The sequence below is a fragment of the Chelonia mydas genome, chromosome 1, assembly GCF_015237465.2.
Source record: "Chelonia mydas isolate rCheMyd1 chromosome 1, rCheMyd1.pri.v2, whole genome shotgun sequence".
Classification (NCBI taxonomy): Eukaryota; Metazoa; Chordata; order Testudines; family Cheloniidae; genus Chelonia; species Chelonia mydas.
The window spans coordinates 285291214-285311115 of record NC_057849.1 but is presented as its reverse complement, the minus strand read 5'-3'; the positions used below and the strand labels follow the sequence as shown (position 1 = coordinate 285311115).

At 40.0% G+C, this 19902-nt stretch overlaps 1 protein-coding gene across 13 annotated transcripts in view; it reads right to left on the bottom strand.

The window, feature by feature from the left end:
* The window catches only part of GRIP1 (glutamate receptor interacting protein 1), a 546608-nt gene that overhangs the window by 41683 nt on the left and 485023 nt on the right, over positions 1 to 19902 (bottom strand). For all 13 annotated transcript variants that reach the window (XM_043548244.1, XM_043548269.1, XM_043548251.1 and 10 more), the window contains 5 exons: positions 19634 to 19820; positions 18881 to 19026; positions 17022 to 17102; positions 4348 to 4417; positions 3872 to 4017 (listed from right to left, as the gene is read on the bottom strand). In XM_043548244.1, coding sequence (XP_043404179.1) covers positions 3872 to 4017; positions 4348 to 4417; positions 17022 to 17102; positions 18881 to 19026; positions 19634 to 19820 — 630 coding nt within the window. The remainder of the gene's footprint in view (positions 1 to 3871; positions 4018 to 4347; positions 4418 to 17021; positions 17103 to 18880; positions 19027 to 19633; positions 19821 to 19902) is intronic.

The following is a 19902-nucleotide window of genomic DNA, read 5'->3' as shown; positions in this document are numbered from 1 at the left end:
TAATATATAACTAAACTATTGTTGTATGTAAAGTAAATAAGGTTTTTAAAATGTTTAAGAAGCTTCATTTAAAATTAAATTAAAATGCAGAACCCCCCGGACCGGTGGCCAGGACCTGGACAGTGAGAGTGCTACTGAAAATCAGCTCGCATGCCGCCTTTGGCACGCGTGCTATAGGTTGCCTACCCTTGGTATAAGTAATATGCTCAGTTAAAATTCATTTCAATTAAGGTGGGTATTTTGTTTTGTTTTACTTTTTGCCTCCATTTTTCATAATGTTCCTTTTTGATTTCTTGGGATATTGATTGAAAGTTGCTTTTTAAAATTGCTAATCACAACATATACAGACTGGAACTCATTCAATTTTTTTTAGTAAAATCTGCATAGAAAATTATATTCACTATGTCTACAATCTGTCTTTGTTCCAAAATTTGAATATATTTGGTTACACAGAGTAGATAATAGATAATTAAAACATACTAATCATAGTTGTTAGTCATGCAAGAAGACAATTTAATTTGTAGATAAAATAAATGATTCTTGATTATATTCTAGGTATCATATTAATTTAGTCATAAAATTAAGAAACATTCATTTGCAAAAGTAACTTAGTAAGTAAGGGTCCTATTCAGACTAAAATATACACTATCTACCAGGGTGCACAACTCCCAAAAGGCCACATATGCTGCTTCTGAGCAGACCTAGGGTAAAATCTTGGCTAAAGTGAAATCAATAGCAAAATTCCTAGGTTTGCTCTGGGACAACACCACACCTGAGAGTTGCAGAGATGTTTAGAGTTGAGAGGGGAACATGTAAAATTAACTCCTGCCCTTCTGGTATTTCTTATTTTAGATTCCAATTGCATCCCATATTGGTATTGCACAGGCTGCTAGTAATCTACACTTTTGACTGGGGAGGGAAACTAGGAGAACAGATAGGAGGAAGGTAGGAGACAGGATCCAGTGCTGTTGTAAATAGAACAGGGTGGGAAACAGTCTTCCAGTCTGGTGAACATTTTTGAGATTTCAAAATTGTTTCCCATTCTGCATCAGGACAAAACAGAGACCTTACCAGAGAGCGGTGAGAGACAGAGACTGACCCACCCCAGAAAAGTCTGGTGGTTAGAGCACCCATCTGGGATGTGAGAGGCCCAGATTCAAGTTCCTGCGCTGAATCAGGCAGTGCAGGGGCTTGCCCATTGTAATACCGGTTATTCTGGTGTGTCCCTGCCCCTTTTGTTGTGACCAGAAATTCCACCCTGGACACAAGAAATCTCCTCAAAGGAAGTTTTGTCAAAAATGATACATTTCAGTAAACAGTTTTAGTGTCAATGAAGCGGCATTTTCTGAAGGAAAAAACATTTTGTCAAAAAATTTCTAACCTGCTCTAGTTTCTGACCTCTAAAAAACACAAGTTACTTGTGCCGGGGGCGGGGGTTCTCACACTTTCCATTGTTGAATGGAAACTCCTTCCCCTAATCACCTGCCTACAGTGGCTGCAGTTTCCTGCTTTTCTTCCATTAGCTGTTTCACTGAGCTCTGTAAAAGAGGTGTCAGGTAGGCATCTCTTTGGGCCACATGATCCTTTATTTCTATAACTATCTGACATGAATTGGCCGTGCCAGTCCCTCCCTCTCCCACATTAGGATGTCTGAGGATGTACTGAGTATGTTTAACCAATTCCACATCCTCATCCCTATGAGCCTAATCACCATATATTGTAGGACAGAATTCAGTTTTTGTGATCATTTGGCTGGCTGGATCCAAAGTTACTTTTCAAAAGCCAATTTCTGCAGATGCTGCTGGGTTTGCCCCTCATTACTACTGATCAGACCAGAAGTCATTTCTTCGCTGTTTTCAGCAGTAGAAAAGAATTTAAGAACTTCCTTGCTGGCATTCAGCTCCAGAACAAGAACATTATAGTGTGTGGGGAGCTAGTTCAGTCAGTTATAACATATAATTTAGATGTAGCTACTTAGATTGCAAGCTGTTGGAACAGGGACCTTGTTTTTGTTAGGTGTTTGTACAGTACCTAGCATAATGGGGTCCAGGACTGCAGCTCCCCTGGGTGCTACCAAAATACAAATAATTAATAACTACATTTGGACTGACCTGCTTTGGCATTAAAAAGCCTAGCAGAACTCACTCTGTTCTCAACAAGATAGGGTTTTGCTTCCATGAACATATGATTTGGGAAGTTTGCTGTTTTATGGACTGGATGTAGTCATTGACATAGTGTGCAAAATGGTGTTTGCCCCAATTCTCCCTTAGGGGCTGATCCTTCACTTTGCTAAGCACTCTGTTCCCAATCCAGCAAAGTACTTAAGTACAGGCTTAACTATAAGTGTGTGAGTAGGCCTGCTTAAGTCAAATTCACGTGCTTAAAGTTAGGCATGGGCTTAAGTACTTTGCTGGATCAGGGTCACAGGGCCGATCATCAAAGGCACTAAGGCATTGTGTCATGATGTCAAGCGTTGCAATACCTATCTTTTAGGCACCTACAAACTCACCGGAACAACACTTTGATCCACAAAGCCAAGTTAGGCACCTAGGCTCACTATACAACGCATGGGCAGAGATAGGTACCTATGAACATGCTCCACAAGAGCCAGCATGCTTGGTGGGGAGTCAACTAAGCTAGCCAGCAGGAGATGCCAAGGAAAGGGGTGTGTCCTAAACCCTCTTATCTCCTGGGGTTGGCACCTAAGTCCAGGCTGCAGGGAGGAAGCTAGTGTTCCACAGTTGGAGTCAGGTGGTTTAGGCACCTAAGTAATTTCTTGTGAGGATGAGTTAGGTGCCTACCTCACTCCACACAAATGGGGGGAAGAAGAGGAGCATGAGGTGGTGATGGTAGCACCGCCACCACCTGCCTTGTAACTTTTATCCCAGTGGTTAGAGAACTCCTCTGCTCAGGTTGAACTCCCCCCTCTGCCTAGAGCAGAATGGGTTTGGAACTGGGGTCTCCCACCTCTCAGGAGGATGCTCTAACCACTGGGCTATGAGATAGTCTGACGTGGGATTAAGTAGTTAATGACTGTCAAATGACACTCTCCTGACAGGTGAGAGATGCGTCTCCCCCTGAGGCAGAGGGGGAATTGAACCTGGATTTCCCACATTGCAGGTGAGTGCTCTAACCACTGGACTAAAAGTCATACATTAGGCACCTCCTGCTCTACCACCTCCTCCTCCAGACAAACTTTGAATGGGACTCAATCTGGTAGGCAGTTTCTGAATCCCATAGGTGAGCCAGGTACTGCTTCACCTATCTTCTCCTGGTTCATGGGTCGCTCTGGGCCTTAGGTGAGAGGTAGGCATCTAGGTGCCTAGAGTGAGGCAGCAGTGTGCATGTCCAGAGGCAAAAACATAGGAATCTAGAGATCTGTTATGCTGAACATTTCAGTGCCAAGTTTAGACACCTACAGTGTTTGGTGACAGCCAAGTGGGAGATTTGTGGATCACAGCAGTGCCTAAAACCTGGATTTAGGTTCCTAAGAACCTTTGTGGATCTGGACCAGAGCATCTTGCAGAAACAGACCCTAAATCATGATTCTGTTTTATGTCCTTGAAACAGGGAAGACTCACATGGTCACATAAGGGCAAAATCAACATGATGTGTCTACATCTGAGGGGTTAAATATCTCCTTGGAATACAGAGTAACTTCTACTACTGCAAAACCCCTATAAGTAATATAGCCATGGAGACAATTTTAGACTGCATAAAGTCCTGTGTTTACTTTTATTCTGAACATCTTTAACTGACATTAATAAATATGTCAAATTTAACACATTTTCTAACTGTACTCTACACACAGAATAATAATCCTATGCTCTAAAAGACATGAAAGTGCATGTAACTACGTCACCATTCATACCGGAGTTATCTTCATCTTTGCGGATTTTTAGTTTTACAAGGTCCTCACAGTGTTGAAGGATCTGAACAGCATCTTCCATGGAGCAGTTGTCCAGTCGAATGTTATCTATGGCAAGCAGTTTATCACCAAGTTCTAGCGTTCCAGTTCTGTAAACAAATGAACATTACATGATTAATTAGTAACATATAAATATGCTTTTTAAATTAGTGTTAACTCTCATGTACCATTCAAATGGATTTTAATTACTTTGAAAAAAAATTAATACATCTTTTTCATCTTGGTTTTGGATGACAATCATTAGTTTTAATTAATGGAGATTGAAAATATATTATTTATTCTTCCAGTAAAATGATTCAATTGATTTGGAAACTTGACAGACCACAGAACTCTTGTAAGAGAGTTTCTATGTGCACAGAAGTTACATGGGGCACAAGCTGAAGGCAACAGATTTTCCCTGAAAGTTTGAAAGATCTCACCTGTGAGCAACACTTCCTTTCTTGATATCAGAAATAACAAGGGGGTCCCCTGGTTTTCTACTGGATGGAGCTGTAATAAAGCACACACACATATATACTATTTATATACATATGTAGATTGATAGATATACTACACAGACCATTTTGTATGTACCTAAAATATACATAACATACACTCATAAATTGCACACACAAAAACTAAATTAAAAGAACGATGCAAAAGCAAGCAGCCAAGAGTTAGGAAATGCCATATTAAGGTTGCCTATGCAACCTTAATTTAGTCCCATTGTGCATACGCATTAAGATTGAGGCCAGGCCTACACTTGGAACACTTTGCTGGTATAAGAGTAGCAGCTGTGTTAGTCTGTATCGGTAAAAAGAAAAGGAGTTCTTGTGGCATCTTAGAGACTAACATATTTATTTGAGCATAAAATGTAGCTCACGAAAGCTTATGCTCAAATAAATGTGTTAGTCTCTAAGGTGCTACAAGTCCTCCTTTTCTTTTTGCTGGTATAGCTATACCAGCTATACCACTATATCCTAGTGTGGAGGCAGCTTATATCATCAAAACTGTGCTTTTGTCAGAATAGCTTATTTCAGCCCCCGTTCTCCCCCCAAAAAACTACACAGGTAAAAGCTCAGTTTTGCTGCTATTACTGTCTACACACCAGGCGTTTTTGTAGTACAGCTATGCTGGTCACAAATCACACTTTATCATATCCTGGGACCTGGCTGATATAGCTATGCTGGCTGATGTCTGTAGTCTAGGAAATAATGGCCACAGTCTAGAATTACATAATCACATTCTATTTGACCACCTGTGAAAAGTCTGGTTTAAGTGACTTGCCCAGCATCACACAGGAATGCTGTGGCAAAGGCAGGGATAGAATCCAGTTTTTTGGGACAGCATTCAACTGCCTTAACTATTAGGCCATCTCCTCTCTCTTCCTGCAATTCACTGCCTCATTCACTACACATCATCCACCCTTCTGTAACAAATGAACCAGGGGTACTACAGACAATCTCCTTCACTACACAACCCTGATTCCTCCCCAGAGCAACTCTAACTTGTGCAAAAAATAGTATGTGATCATATAATTAAAGACTGTATCATAATGCAAAAACACAAGGGGGCATTTCCTAACTATTGAATGTTTGACTTTGCAACCTTAACGTTCTTTTAACATAGTTTTTTGTATGTAGTTTCGTACATTTTTAAAAAAGCAAACTGAAAAAAAATCCACCATATGGCATCATATTTACACCCACATGGGTCATCAGCAGGGTTGGAACCTTTATATCCACCACACAGACCTCTGCCATTTGAGCTAAAGGAGTAATGGATGGTAGTAGTAGATTGTCATCATCTATGTGGACCAGCACTAGAGGCAGAAATCTCTACTGAGCATATGTGATTTTTCAAAGGCTTATAATTTGGCCAGATATAGGCAGATTTTCGTGGAGATGGCCAAAGGCAAATCCTGACACAAAGGCCACCCCTGGCCAAATTTCAAGTCCCTGTTCCAAATCATGGGGACGCTAGAGGTTTTCAAAGCAAAAAATTGCCAGATTTTTTTAACATGAGTAAAACACTGTATCTTCCCCTAGCATTGTTCTTGGAACCAGTTGAATTGTCCTGGCTGGAGTTCTCCCAAAAAAGGCAGACACCTGGCATGGAGAATTTCAGCCCAATTGGTTAAAGAATGACAAAGTTATAAGCAATTAAAAGCAGGGTCTTATAATGGGAAGTGTCAGGTAATTTTAAAAGTAGGTGATTCTACCAGCCCCTCTTTTAATAATTATTTTATATATAAATCAATCTTAGATTAATCTTATATTCTAAAACTGATTGGGGATGTCTGTCACCAAAGAATTTTGATGAGGTTAATATCTAGGGCCCTATCTTGCCTTTGGATTCATTGGAGACCCTTAGGCCTGTGCAGAGTCCCAATGAAATCATTGGGCCTCCCGATTGCTAGATTATTTTAGCAAACATACTGATGGGATCTGCAAAAAGAAAACATGAAAACACCACGCTATTGTAATATTGCTTTTTCTGAATTTTGCTCGACAAGGAAATTTAGCTCTATTTTTGAAACTTCATGCTTAGTATATTCTTTTTTATGTAGCTATTGAGATCCCTGCACAGTGAGAGTCCCTACACACTCTGTATTCTGAACTAAGAACATAAGAACGGCCATACTGGGTCAGACCAAAGGTCCATCTAGCCCAGTATCCTGTCTTTCGACAGTGAGCAGTGCCACGTGCCCAGAGGGAATGAACAGAACAGGTAATCATCAAGTGATCCATCCCCTGTCGCTCATTCCCAGCTTCTGGCAAATAGAGGCTAGGGACACCATTCCTGCCCACCCTGGCTAATAGCCATTGGTGGACCTTCCTCCATGAATTTATCTAGTTCTTTTTTAACCCTGTTATGGTCTTGGCCTTCACAACATCCTCTGGCAAGGAGTTCCACAGGTTGACTGTGCGTTGTGTGAAGAAATACTTTCTTTTATTTGTTTTAAACCTGCTGCCTATTAATTTCATTTGGTGACCCTGAGTTCTTGTGTTATGAGAAGTAGTAAACAACACTTCCTTATCTACTTTCTCTACACCAGTCATGATTTTATAGACCTCAATCATATCTCCCCTTAGCCATCTCTTTTCCAAGCTGAAAAGTCCCAGTCTTATTAATCTCTCCTCTTATGGAAGCCGTTCCATATCCCTCATCATTTTTGTTGCCCTTTTCTGAACCTTTTTCAATTCCAATATATCTTTTTTTGAGATTGGGCGACCACATCTGCACTGAGTTTTCAAGATGTGGGCATATCATGGATTTATATAGTGGCAACATGATATTTTCTGTCCTATTTTCTATCCCTTTCTTAATTATTCCCAGCATTCTGTTAGCTTTTTTTACTGCCGCTGCACATTGAGTGGATGTTTTCAGAAAACTATCCACAGTGCCTCCAAGATATCTTTCTTGAGTGGTAACAGCTAATTTAGACCCCATCATTGTATATGTATAGTTGGGATTATGCCTTCCAAAGTGCAATATTTTGCATTTATCAACATTAAATTTCATCTGCCATTTTGTTGCCCAGACACCCAGTTTTGAGAGAACCTTTTGTAGCTCTTCGCAGTCTACTTGTGTCTTTACTATCTTTAGTAATTTTGTATCATCTGCAAATTTTGCCACCTCACCGTTTACCCCTTTTTCCAGATCATTTATGAAAATGTTGAATAGGACTGGTCCCAGAACAGATCCCTTGGGGACACCACTTTTTAACTCCCTCCATTCTGAAAACTGACCATTTATACCTACCCTTTGTTTCCTATCTTTTAACCAGTTACCAGTCCATGAGAGCACCTTCCCTCTTATCCCATGGCAGCTTACTTTGGGTAAGAGCCTTTGGTGAGGGACCTTGGCAAAGGCTTTCTGAAAATCTAAGTACACTATATCCACTGGATCCCCTTGGTCCACATGCTCGTTGACCCCCTCAAAGAATTCTAGTAGATTGGTGAGGCATGATTTCCCTTTACAAAAACCATGTTGACTCTTCCTCAACAAATTATGTTCATCTATATGTCTGACAAGATTGTTCTTTATTATAGTTTCAACCAGTTTTCCCAGTATTGAGGTCAGGCTTATAGGCCTGTAATTGCCAGACTCACCTCTGGAGCCCATTTTAAAAATTGGCATCACATTAGCTATCCTCCAGTCATCTGGTACAGAAGCGGATTTAAATGATAGGTTACAGACTATAGTTAGTAGTTCTGCAATTTCACATTTGAGTTCCTTCAGAACTCTTAGGTGAATACCATCTGGTCCTGGTGACTTATTGATGTTTAATTTATCAATTTGTTCCAAAACCTCCTCTAATGATACCTCAATCTGGGACAGTTCCTCAGATTTGTCACTCAAAAAGAATGGCTCAGGTTTGGGAATCTCCCTCATATCCTCAGCCGTGAAGACCGATGCAAAGAATTCATTTAGTTTCTCCGCAATGGCCTTATTGTCCTTGAGTGCTCCTTTAGCACCTCAATTGTCCAGTGGCCCCAGTGGCTGTTTAGCAGGCTTCCTGCTTCTGATGTACTTCAAAAAAATTTGCTATTACTTTTTGAGTCTTTGGCTAACTGTTCTTCAAATTCTTCTTTGGCCTTCCTAATTGTATTTTTACATTTCATTTGCCAGTGTTTATGCTCCTTTCTATTTTCTTCACTAGGATTTAACTTCCACTGTTTAAAGGATGCCTTTTTGCCCCTCACTGTTCTTTTAACTTTGTTGTTTAGCCACGGTGGCTCTTTTTTGGTTCTCTTACTAATTTGGGGGTATACATTTAAGTTGAGCCTCTATTATAGTGTCTTTAAAAAGTTTTCACGCAGCTTGCAGAGCTTTCACTTTTGACACTGTACCCTTTAATTTCTAGTATCAGAGGGGTAGCCGTGTTAGTCTGGATCTGTAAAAGCGGCAAAGAGTCCTGGGGCACCTTATAGACTAACAGACGTATTGGAGCATGAGCTTATGTGGGTGAATAGTCGGATGCATGACTAACCTCCTAATTTGTGTGTAGTTTCCCTTTCTGAAATTAAATGCTACAGTGTTGGGCCACTGTGGTGTTTTCCCCACCATAGGGATGTTAAATTTAATTATATTATGGTCACTATTACCAAGTGGTCCAGCTATATTCATTATATCGGACCAGATCCTGTGCTCCACTTAGGACTAAATCAAGAATTGCCTCTCCTCTGGTGGGTTCCAGGATCAGCTGCTCCAAGAAGCAGTCATTTAAGGTGTCAAGAAACTTTATCTCTGCATCCCATCCTGAGATGACATGTACCCAGTCAATATGGGGATAATTGAAATCCCCCATTATTATTATTGAGTTTTTTATTTTAATAGCCTCTCTAATCTGCCTGAGCATTTCACAGTCACTATTATCATTCTGGTCAGGTGGTCGGTAATATATCCCTACCTCTATATTCTTATTATTAGAGCATGGAATTTCTATCCATAGAGATTTTATGGTACAATTTGATTAATTTCCGAATTTTACTTCATTTGATTCTATGCTTTCTTTCACATATAATGCCACTCCCACAGCAGCACGACCTGTTCTGTCCTTCTGATATATTTTGTACTCTGGTATTACTGTATCCCATTGGTTATCCTCATTCCACCAAGTTTCTGTGATGCCTATTATATCAATATCCTCATTTAATTCAAGGCACTCTAGTTCACCCATTTTATTATTTAGACTTCTAGCATTGGTATATAAGCACTTTAAAAACTTGTCTCCTTTTAGCTGTCTGCCATTACACGATGTAATTGAATGGGACTCTTTTTTTGTTTGATTGTTTCTGATCAGACACTGCCTGTATTTTATCATTTTCCATCCTATCGTCCTCACTAGGACATATTCTCTATTAATAGATCCCCTAAGGGATGTCCGAACCACGTGCTCCTCTGCACCTGTTGGTTTTTCCCCAGCCCTTAGTTTAAAAACTGCTCTAGGACCCTTTTAGTGTTAAGGTTGGAGAGCATGTTTGGAACCTAAAGGGTGCATCAGAGTGCATAAAAAGATACAGATGGTAAGTTCAATGCTGAGGCTGAAATTCTGCTTTTAGTCTATTTTAAAATAAAATTAAATGATTAATAATTTGTATTTGTAATCATCATGTGTGAATTTCCTTTGATTTTTTTACACTCATTTAATATTCCAGAGAGGAAGACTATCCTGTGGTTAAGATACTGGCCTGGGACTCTGGAGATCTGGGCTCACTTTCTGGGTCTGCTGCAGATTTCTTCTGGGATTTTAGGCAGATCACATAGGCGGTCTCTGCGCCTCAGTACCTGATCTATTGTTTGTCTTACCTATTTAAATAGTAAACTATTCGGTGCAGCTACTGATCAACCTGTGTTTGTACCATGCCAAAATACGAGGCCCTGACCCCAGTTGGGATCTCTAATAGGGGATCGCCCATCTCAAATTGGGTGGGACAGTTCCGAAATGCAGAGTTCATGTCCCAGTCCTGGGTTGAATGACTCTGGGACAGCATTTGTCCCAGATTACCTGCAGTGCTGCTCCGTGCCTTCCCAAGGCTCAGGGACAGCACCAGACTCTTCCCGGTGTGGGAGGCTGAGGTGGGCCTTAGCCCCAGCTCATCACAAGGCCCCACTCCCTGCCCTTCCTTTCACCTGCCCAAGTCCCCACTACCTGGCCAGGTCAGAAGCTGGAGCCAGGCACTAGTAAGAGCTGCCCAGGGAGCACAGGCTGCTGGTGGGGAGTCCTGGACCCTCCACTTGTCCTGGGCGACGTGCCTCGAGGGGTGGAGATATGGGCTGGGGGCTGCTCTCAGGTACCCCATCACCCTACTCAGGGGAGGTGGAAGATCCAGGGCTCCCCACAGCGGCCTGGGCAGGTCTTACCACAGCCTGGCTCTGGCTTTTGACCTGGCCGGGGGAGGGGTTAGGGTTTGGGAGTTTGGGGGAAGAGGACGGGACCGGGGTTTCTGCATGTGTCCTGCTTTTGCTTTTTGAAAAGGTGGTCACCCTAGTCTGTAAGGATCTGTCTACACAGTCCGCTGAATCGAGCCTCCCAGGCAAGATCAACAGACTCTGGCTTGTGAGGCTCATGCTATCGCACCAAAAATAGCTGTGTAGACGTGGTGCTTTGAAGCTGTGGCTCAGACTCTGAAAACCCACTCCCCTCCCCCTAGGCTTCAGAGTCTGATCTCCAGCCTGACGCACAGCGCCTGCAGAGCGAGTTTTAGAGTGGTATCATGAGCCCTGTGAGCTTGAGTCTGTCAACCTGGGCTGGAAGGCTCACTGCCCTGGGCTATGTACTACTGTAATATTACTATTGAAACCAGAAAAGGGAAATAAAAATCCCTGAAATCTATGGGAACCAATAATGCAATGGCCCCTTCAACGTTACTGCTATGACAAAATCAGAATCTACACCTGCTATCACATATCATTGCAAACAGGAAACACAGGCTGTGGTCACTGAAACATCTATGAACTTTTTTCAAAAATGTTTCCAACAAACTTGGATCAAATTATGATTTTGGCCGGGAAACCAGGCAAAAGCGTTTTTTCCCCTTAGTGTCCAGCCAAAGCTAGGCAATTGCAGCTGAGTTTGGCTTTGAGTTTCCAACTTTGTTTGAACTCAAAACTCGAACTAAAATCCAGAGGCTGTACACAAACCAAGTCAGCAAACTGAAATCATTGACGCACAGCTCTTGATAACCCCTACTTGTTAGAGAACACTGTTTACTAACGGGACTAAAAAGCTCATTGAATCCATATGTAAGCAGTTCTTACAGTTGATTATTTTTTGTTCTTAAAAGTGCATAATTAATATTACAATGGCTCATTTGGGGCTGCTGAGAGCTGTCAAGTAAATCTGCACATTGTGGATATGGGCCCAATCCTGCAAACCCTTGAAATATTATATACATTCCTTACTCTTATTCCATGAGCTATTAGCTTCAGGGGACCACTTGTGGAGTAAGGTACAATTTGTTGTGAGTAAGGGTATCAGAGTCTTACTAATGATACATAAGCACAAAAAAGAATAAATGACCTGCTAATCTTTTATGTATTTTTAAGGTTTGCCTAACATAAAGTGCTCATAATGATTTTTGGAAAATGAGTCAAGATAATTTGCTTCCAGGCTCAAACCTTGTACAACAATTGCTTTTTAAGCCCCTTGAAACAATTTTTTTTTCTGGCCCACCTGTGAATGGAAGTTAATAATAAAAATTCTGATGATGCCAGAACTGTATCCGCACTAACAGACACTGTAAGAACTGATTTATGCTCATGAATAGATGGTTCAATACCTGAGTACAATGTAAGGCTAATACAAAGTAAATAAATAAAAATAGATAGTACGTATAGACACACCCATACATATACATAAATACTATTCAACATACAACTCCTCAAATATTTTTCTCCTTGACACTAAATATAACAATTAGCCTCCTTTTGTCTAATATATAATGAAAACACCACGAGGTATCTCAAAAAAAGCACAATTCTGCCCACTTTTATTTGAAGACCACTTCTAATAGATAAACAGTTTTTGTCACTCATTTTAGAGTGGCTGCTAAAGACAGGCTTTACTGTGTGTTTACTTAATATTCTTCCATTTTAAAATTTCTACAGTGGGAGAGTATGCAACAGTTCTTTTATGCCAAAGGTGTATGATTTTCACATTTTTTGACTAACGTTCAAATATAGTTAATAAATATGGACCTCATCCTGAAAAAATATATGCATATGTGAAACTTTACACATAAGAGGAGTGCCATTGAACTCGGTTATTCATGTTCATAAGTGTTTGCAGGACTGGGATCTATATATGTTTTGGTGTATGATATACAGGACATAGGAAATTACAATTTTCATATTACATTAGCAAATATATCTTTTTAACACCTTTCAATGTATTTTTAAAATATGTGGCTATGATAAAGTAGTTGGTGTGTCACAAAAATCAATCTTAAAAAAATCTATATTCCACTACATTGTTTAAAATCAATATAGATGGCAAATAAATTAAATCAAATTTAAACACCTTACAATTGCTGAGGGCTGACCTGCTTAGTAATTTCCATGAAATGGCTCTGTTTAAAAAAAGATGATATTGCCTAACATATTGTTGTGTCATACATGGTTCCATTAGCGCTAGGAAAAAAAACTGGATAAAAATTGTTTGCCAAAAAATGCATATTCAGGTCAGTGGAATTCACCAAATTATTCTGTCTGGAAAAAACAAACAAACTTGAAAACGTTGAAAAGATTTGTTTTGACATTTTTGAAACAAATTGTTTCAATTTGAAATGACTTTTTGTTTCAAATTTTCCTTCAGTTTTATTTTTACAAAAAGTAAAAAAGAACAAAAACCCAAACCCAAATTCTTTGGGTCACACAAAATGTTTTGATTCAAAACTAATTTTTTTTTCAACTTTTTTGTCTTGCTGAAAAAAAGTGGGACAATTTCTTTTTGGGTCAACCTGAAATGAATTTTTTCTCCGAGTGTATAGTTCAGCTCCTGAACCAGAAAATCAGTTATTTACACAGTTCTAGTTTCTGTGGCCTGGTTTAAAAAATGGAGAAGTTTTAATTTCCAGAAGCAGTTAATTGGGTATGAAATTGGTGCTAACTGCAGTATGAAAGATAGAGTCACTTATCTTGGCAGACTATGGACTAGGTTCCTGATCCAAAGCATATTAATATTAATGGAAAACAGGCCTTTCACAAGCCCTAGGTGGATGCTAAGGGGACCCGTAACCCATTAAAGAATTTTGGGGAACCTTGAAAGACTTAACTAGGACCTTCTTTTGGGAGGTTAAAAGTGTAAAATTGTGTGTGTCAGAGCAACATCTGACAAGCCCATTGTATTGAGAGACAGTTGACATAACAGTTACGTGAAAGCCAGTGGCTTTGGTTTACAGGGATTCACATGAACTTTTCTTCTGGTTTTACTTCATTATGATTTGTGCCCGCTTAGTTTCTATTTTGAATGAATCTTAAACAAAGTGAAATTCAGCCCCCAAAATTGAGTTGCACATGGTTTCCTCCAAAACTCTAAATCAGCTCAGGTTCATTGAGTACTTTGTCCAGATTCAGAAGCTTTTTGAGAACCAGGCAGTAGTTTCACGTAGGCTTATTTATTGACCAAGAAAAATGAAAGAAACACCTTCATCTGGACCCCCTCTGCAGAGTCCCATTACCATTGCACCCAGAACCACGCAACAAGCCTTTGTGCATGCAGATCCCCCCCTCATCCAGATCCACCACTGAGCTGCCCACATTAGATTGCCTCACACAGAACCCTCTCAACCCACACCTAGATCCCCTCATACTTGGATCCTGCCTTGCTGAGCCTGTCTGTCCACACCAGGTGCACCTGGCATGGAGAAGCAGGGCCCTGGGGTGTTTCTGGGGCAGGCCTGTTCCTTGCGCTGTGTCAGGATTGGGTGCAGCATCACCACTGAGTCCGTGTCCCGGGCGGATCTTCACAGTGATCTCCCACCTCTGTGCAGCTGGTGGCCTGTGCTCCCCAATGCCATGCTGAAGCCTCCACATTTATTTGACAAATAAAATTTTCAGAATTTTGCAGAATTTTAAAATATTGTGCACAGAATTTTTTGGCGCAGAATTTTAATTTTTTTGGTGCAGAATGCCCTCAGTAATAATACCGATGGCACCTCGGACTACGTACCTCACTAGCTCCTCTAGAACCTTTACATATGAACTGAACAAGAGGGGTAGCAGAAATGACCCCTGAAGACTCCTGCATCAGAGTGCCTGCAGGAGTATTGACTACAGAGTGTCTACAGTGCTAACCCATGTCTAGCCCAAATGGATATTATATCACCTGATCTCATGTAGTATTTATGCTCTAAGCTTGATAGCTCCAGCTTTGTGGAGAGTTGAATTTCACCCACAGTGCATGCAGTTTCTTCCGTTGTTTTGTTGGGCCATTTTCATTTTGTTTTTTAAATGAAAGCATTTAGCATTATGACAGTAATGTCAATAAATGGCATGAAGATATTAATGTGCTATAAATGCTCTGAGTGAAATTAGTATAAAACATTCACCCTGTTAAATCACACTGGCTCATTTATGAGTTAATTCAGTAGAACAGAACAAAGTATTAAATCAAGCACAAGTAAAACTGATTCAAGGCTTTACAAAGGGTCTGAAATCTACCAGACAAATTTTCAAAGTTTTAGTTAATGAGGGGAAGGATAAACACTTTAAAACCTTTGTATTACAGTAAATTGAAAGAGAAAAGAAGACATCTTCATATAAATACATATAAATAATATTATTAATACAAGTAAAAACTATTTTTTTATAAATAATCAGGAAATCAACATTGAGCCAAGGTCTAATAACTAAATAGAACAACCTCTTTCTAGGTCTTCCCATTGTTCAGTATTTTATTTGTATGAATGTTTCATGTGTTACCACTCCTTCTGCTGGCAGATCTATGATTTTAATTTGCATCAAACTGCATTCCTTATTGAGTCTAACAATTCTTGATACGCGTATATAACAAATGGGAACATAATAATCTGAACCTACAGTGGTGCATCTCATTTGTTCTTCAGATGCCAATCATAGTGCTAAATTCCTCACTGCATTTTTTACTAATTTTAATCTGTCGTGCTGCTAAAAGCTTTGATAATATAAATTAAAACACACAAAAAAACCCTACAGACATTTCACAAAGTATTTTGCATAAACATAATTCTGAATAAAGCCAATGGTCTAAGTAAGGCCACAAAAAGCAATGAAATTTTAATTCCTATCAGGCCAGATTCATCACTGGCATCTGTGCTCTATGCATAACACCCATTAACTTTAATGGGATTGTGCCTGCTTGCATCAAGGGCGGGGTCTAACAAGATCAAGTTACAGACCAGAGCCACTTTTTACTGGCTGCTAAAAAAAGTTAGAAAATAAAAAAAATATTTTATTTCAAATGTAAAATGACAATGTCAAAGTGTTAAAAAAATTAAATGAATAAATTTCTCTCATTATTATTTTGACCTGAAATCTGTTTCCTTAATTAAATTAAATTTTGCTCTATGATGTGTCCATTTTTGGTGTGCCATTAAAGTGTTACACATGAGTGCTGATCTGCTGGCACTGACACTTAAATGTATAAATAGTTTTGAAGCTATTTGCTTAGCCCACACATAACCTTTGGGCCCTGATGCAGCAAATGACTCCTTGTGTGGGTCCCTGCACCCAGGAGGAATCCCTCTGAAGTCAGTGCAGAAACCTCTTGCAGGACTGTGGGCCTTGCTTTGCTAAAATTGGCCCTGATGCAAGAAAGCATCCCTTGTCAGGAAAGAACTTTTGCTTGTAACAAAGTCCCATTGGCTTCTGTTTTTAAACCGACTACACTGGGACTTGGCATCTGCTTAAGTTCTTTCCTGAATTAGGGCACATATCAACTTAAATTTGACTTATGTTTTAGTAATGGCAAACTTGACCATGCCTCTTCAACTAGCTATAAACATAATAAGGAAACTACAAATGTGTTAGAAGGAGATACTTGATAATAGACAGCATTAGCATTGCTAACCGGAGGCTCGGACTTTCTAATGTGCCCGGGGGGTGCTCGACTCCCTGACTCTGCCTCAGGCCCCAACCCGCCTCGCCCCACCCCCATTCTATCCCCACCCTGCCCCTACTCCACCTCTTCCCCCAAGTCCCTATCCCGCCTCTTCATGTCCCCTTCCACCCGCTCCCCTAAGCACACCCTGCCCTCGCTCACCCCCCTCCCTCCCAGCGCCTCCTGCACGCTGCGGAACAGCTGATCCGCGGCGGGTGGGAGGCACTGGGAGGGAGGGGGAGGCGCTGATCAGCAGGGTTGACAGCGGGTGCGAGGCGCTTGCGGGGTCGGGGGGGTGGGGAATGGAGCTGGCTGCCGGTGGGTGTTCAGCACCCACTATTTTCCCCCCCAGCCCTGGAAGACCCACAGAGTCAACGCCTATGTTGCTAACCATCACACTGGCTGGAAATAGCACACACACAAAGAGGTATTTCAATTGAAACTGATTACAGCGCATGATTATATGATCCACTTTTAGCTATTTAATACCTTACAATAGTGGGCTTAAAATTAATCATAATTACTTACAACTTATGGTGATGCCAAGCTCCACGTTATGCTTCTTTGGTAGTTTTACGTGAAATGTTCCACTACTTGGTATGACTGATTCTGTAATGAAAAGTAGATGATTTACAGGCTGCAGTACTTGCAAGGATGTGGAGTTTTAAGTGTAAGCCAATGAAAATACATTAATAACACTTACATCACACCTACCCATTCATGAAAACAATGTAGGAGTTGATGTGAAAGGAGCATGACACATGCAACATATTTTATATCAGTGATGGTAATGTCACTCCATAAGGTAAGGGTCTGTAGCTCCATTATTCTGAGGTTTAAATCTCAACTGATGGAGACTGCATGTGCCTACCAGTGGCTTGGCCCACATCATCTCAGCTGAGGTGCAATTTTGTGCGTGCACGTACATGAAAAACTTACTGTTGTCAGGTAGCTTTTAATTAAAAAGACACAAAATAAGTCCTTCTGATTTCAGGCACTTTTTGGTGTAGGTCTAAGACATTTTGAAATATTCACCTAAATAACTGCAGTGAATTTTATGTCTCAGGAAAAGTAAAGGAACAAAAGCACAGCATAGTGAGGGAAAGCCAGGAGCCAGCTGAGGCAATGAAAGTTTGAACATGCAACATTACATCCCAGTCCTGACTTGTGGCATCTCCTTTGCCCCAGATAAATCAGAGTGCACGTTGCAGTGGTTTAGAGATGTAAATAAATACCACTAGCAACGAGAAGCCCGATTCTTCTCTGGTGAGTTTTGACATAGACATTATTGGGAACAGCAGGAGGCCCAAAGTTTGCAACACAAAACTCATTTTCATTTGTGACCTCAGACAGATTTAAAATGTGCTCTCCGGTTGTGCATGGTGTTATTTTTGAATATTGCATTGGCTATGTATAAAAATGTATGGATAATATGCAATAGTCTGCCCATACTTTAATGGAAATTTGCATGATAAGGTATCACTCATAATTATTACTACAGCAACCCTTAGCTGGGATTTTGCATAACATGACCATTATATGAAATTCCATTTGTAAGAATATTTATACCATGCAAAATCACTGCAGAACTGACACAGTAATGACTTCTACGGAGCTATTACTAAATTAGTGGAGCTGTCTTATTGGTTCTTAATATTTTATATAGATACATAATATTAATTTTAAAATATATTTAAAAAATAAGATATCTATATATAGGGTGTGGATTGGTGGGTGTTTTGGGATGTACATTGTTTATATACTGTGCATATTACATATATAATCTGTGATTTTGTATTCTACATGCTTCAATACCTTAAAAAAGGTGAGGAGCCATGGGAAAGTAAAAGATGCATTGGCAATGTTATGATTTCCTTACTTTTATTTAATTTATTTTTTGCATATAATTTACAGTGTTGTTTTTAAAGATTAAATTCTAGTGTTGTTCTTTCTGGTCCACACCTCAAGAATGGAACCATTAAGATTTCTCCACTAACCCACTGTTTACATAACACTTTTCTGAACAGCTAAACATGTCATTAACAGGTAACACTCTACAGGAGATTGTAAATACATTTAGTAATATTCTGCTGAGCTAAGACTCTAACTCTGGACAGAAATACGTTTGCAAATAACAAAGAGGAGGGACTGTCACCATAACTTTCTACAGCATTTGTCATTTCCCCTGGGGTTTGGAGCACACCGAGGAGGGCCATGTGCAATGAGAAAGCTGCACCTACAGGCACAATTTTCAGAGGGGCAGCTTCCCAAAGAAATGGCATATGTGAAAATAAAGTTCCAGCCTCATATGCCTGCCAAATAAAATACACGTGATAATCATTCTTAATACTGTCTTGCAAAAAATACATATACATATACATTCATACCTGCAACATCAAACTCTATTTCTAAAGTGACCTTGCCGGTGATAGAAGAGTCTCTGAGAAGCTGATTAGCTTCTTCAAATGTGCTGTCTTCTGTTGGAATTCCATTTATTGCCATTACTCTGTCTCCTATTTGTAGAATCCCACACCTTGATACACAATAATAAAAATTAGCCTTCGGATGTACAGGTAACTAGTATCCAGTTATATAAAATAAATCCCACCTGACCTTTAAAAAGGATGATATATCAGCTCATTCTATGCAATGGCAGCTAGCAGTTATATCTGCTATAGAACTAATGTGGTTCTGCATGAAACCATGGTATTACAAAACCGTATGTAGGTGCAGTTGAAATGCTCCAAGAAGTAATTAATAATTCAAAAGTCAAGCATTTCCTATGCTGTGATCTGAACTAAAACTTAGCAGAGATGGATGTGGTTCCTCCATTGCAAAGAGTTTATTAGTTTTGAATTTCAGAGATTTTTTAAAAAATGGATTCTCTCCTTTTTAATTAATATAGCCTCTAGTCTGCTGTTGAAGCAATCAGCAAGATAAAGGCACTGCTGTTTGTTATTTGTCTTACACCTGATCAAGTATATAACATTTTATTATCAGAACAGGGAGTTCATTATGTGCTACATTTCCACTGAGCATTGGTCCAGAATTTCTCAGAAATCTGAAAGCAATCAAACCAAACCATCCCCAGGCATTGTCAGCAAGATATAGTTAGAAGCAATCATCTGAAAGAGCCTCACCTTTCTGCTGGGCTGTCACACTCAATATATGAAATCAGAGGTGGAGAAGACAAGGTCTCAGTGGCAAACACGCTACCTTGGAGCTGTACCCCAAATCCTACAATGGGGTCAGCTGTCAGCGCTACTTCTGTGGTTTCTGTGTGGACAACCTGCCCAGCCAGACCAACAGTGCTAGAGGCTAAAGACACTAAAACAGAGCAGACCAGAGGGAAAGACATTCAGATACAGACAGTAGAAATGTAATTGCTTTCTAATATAATCCACTGTAT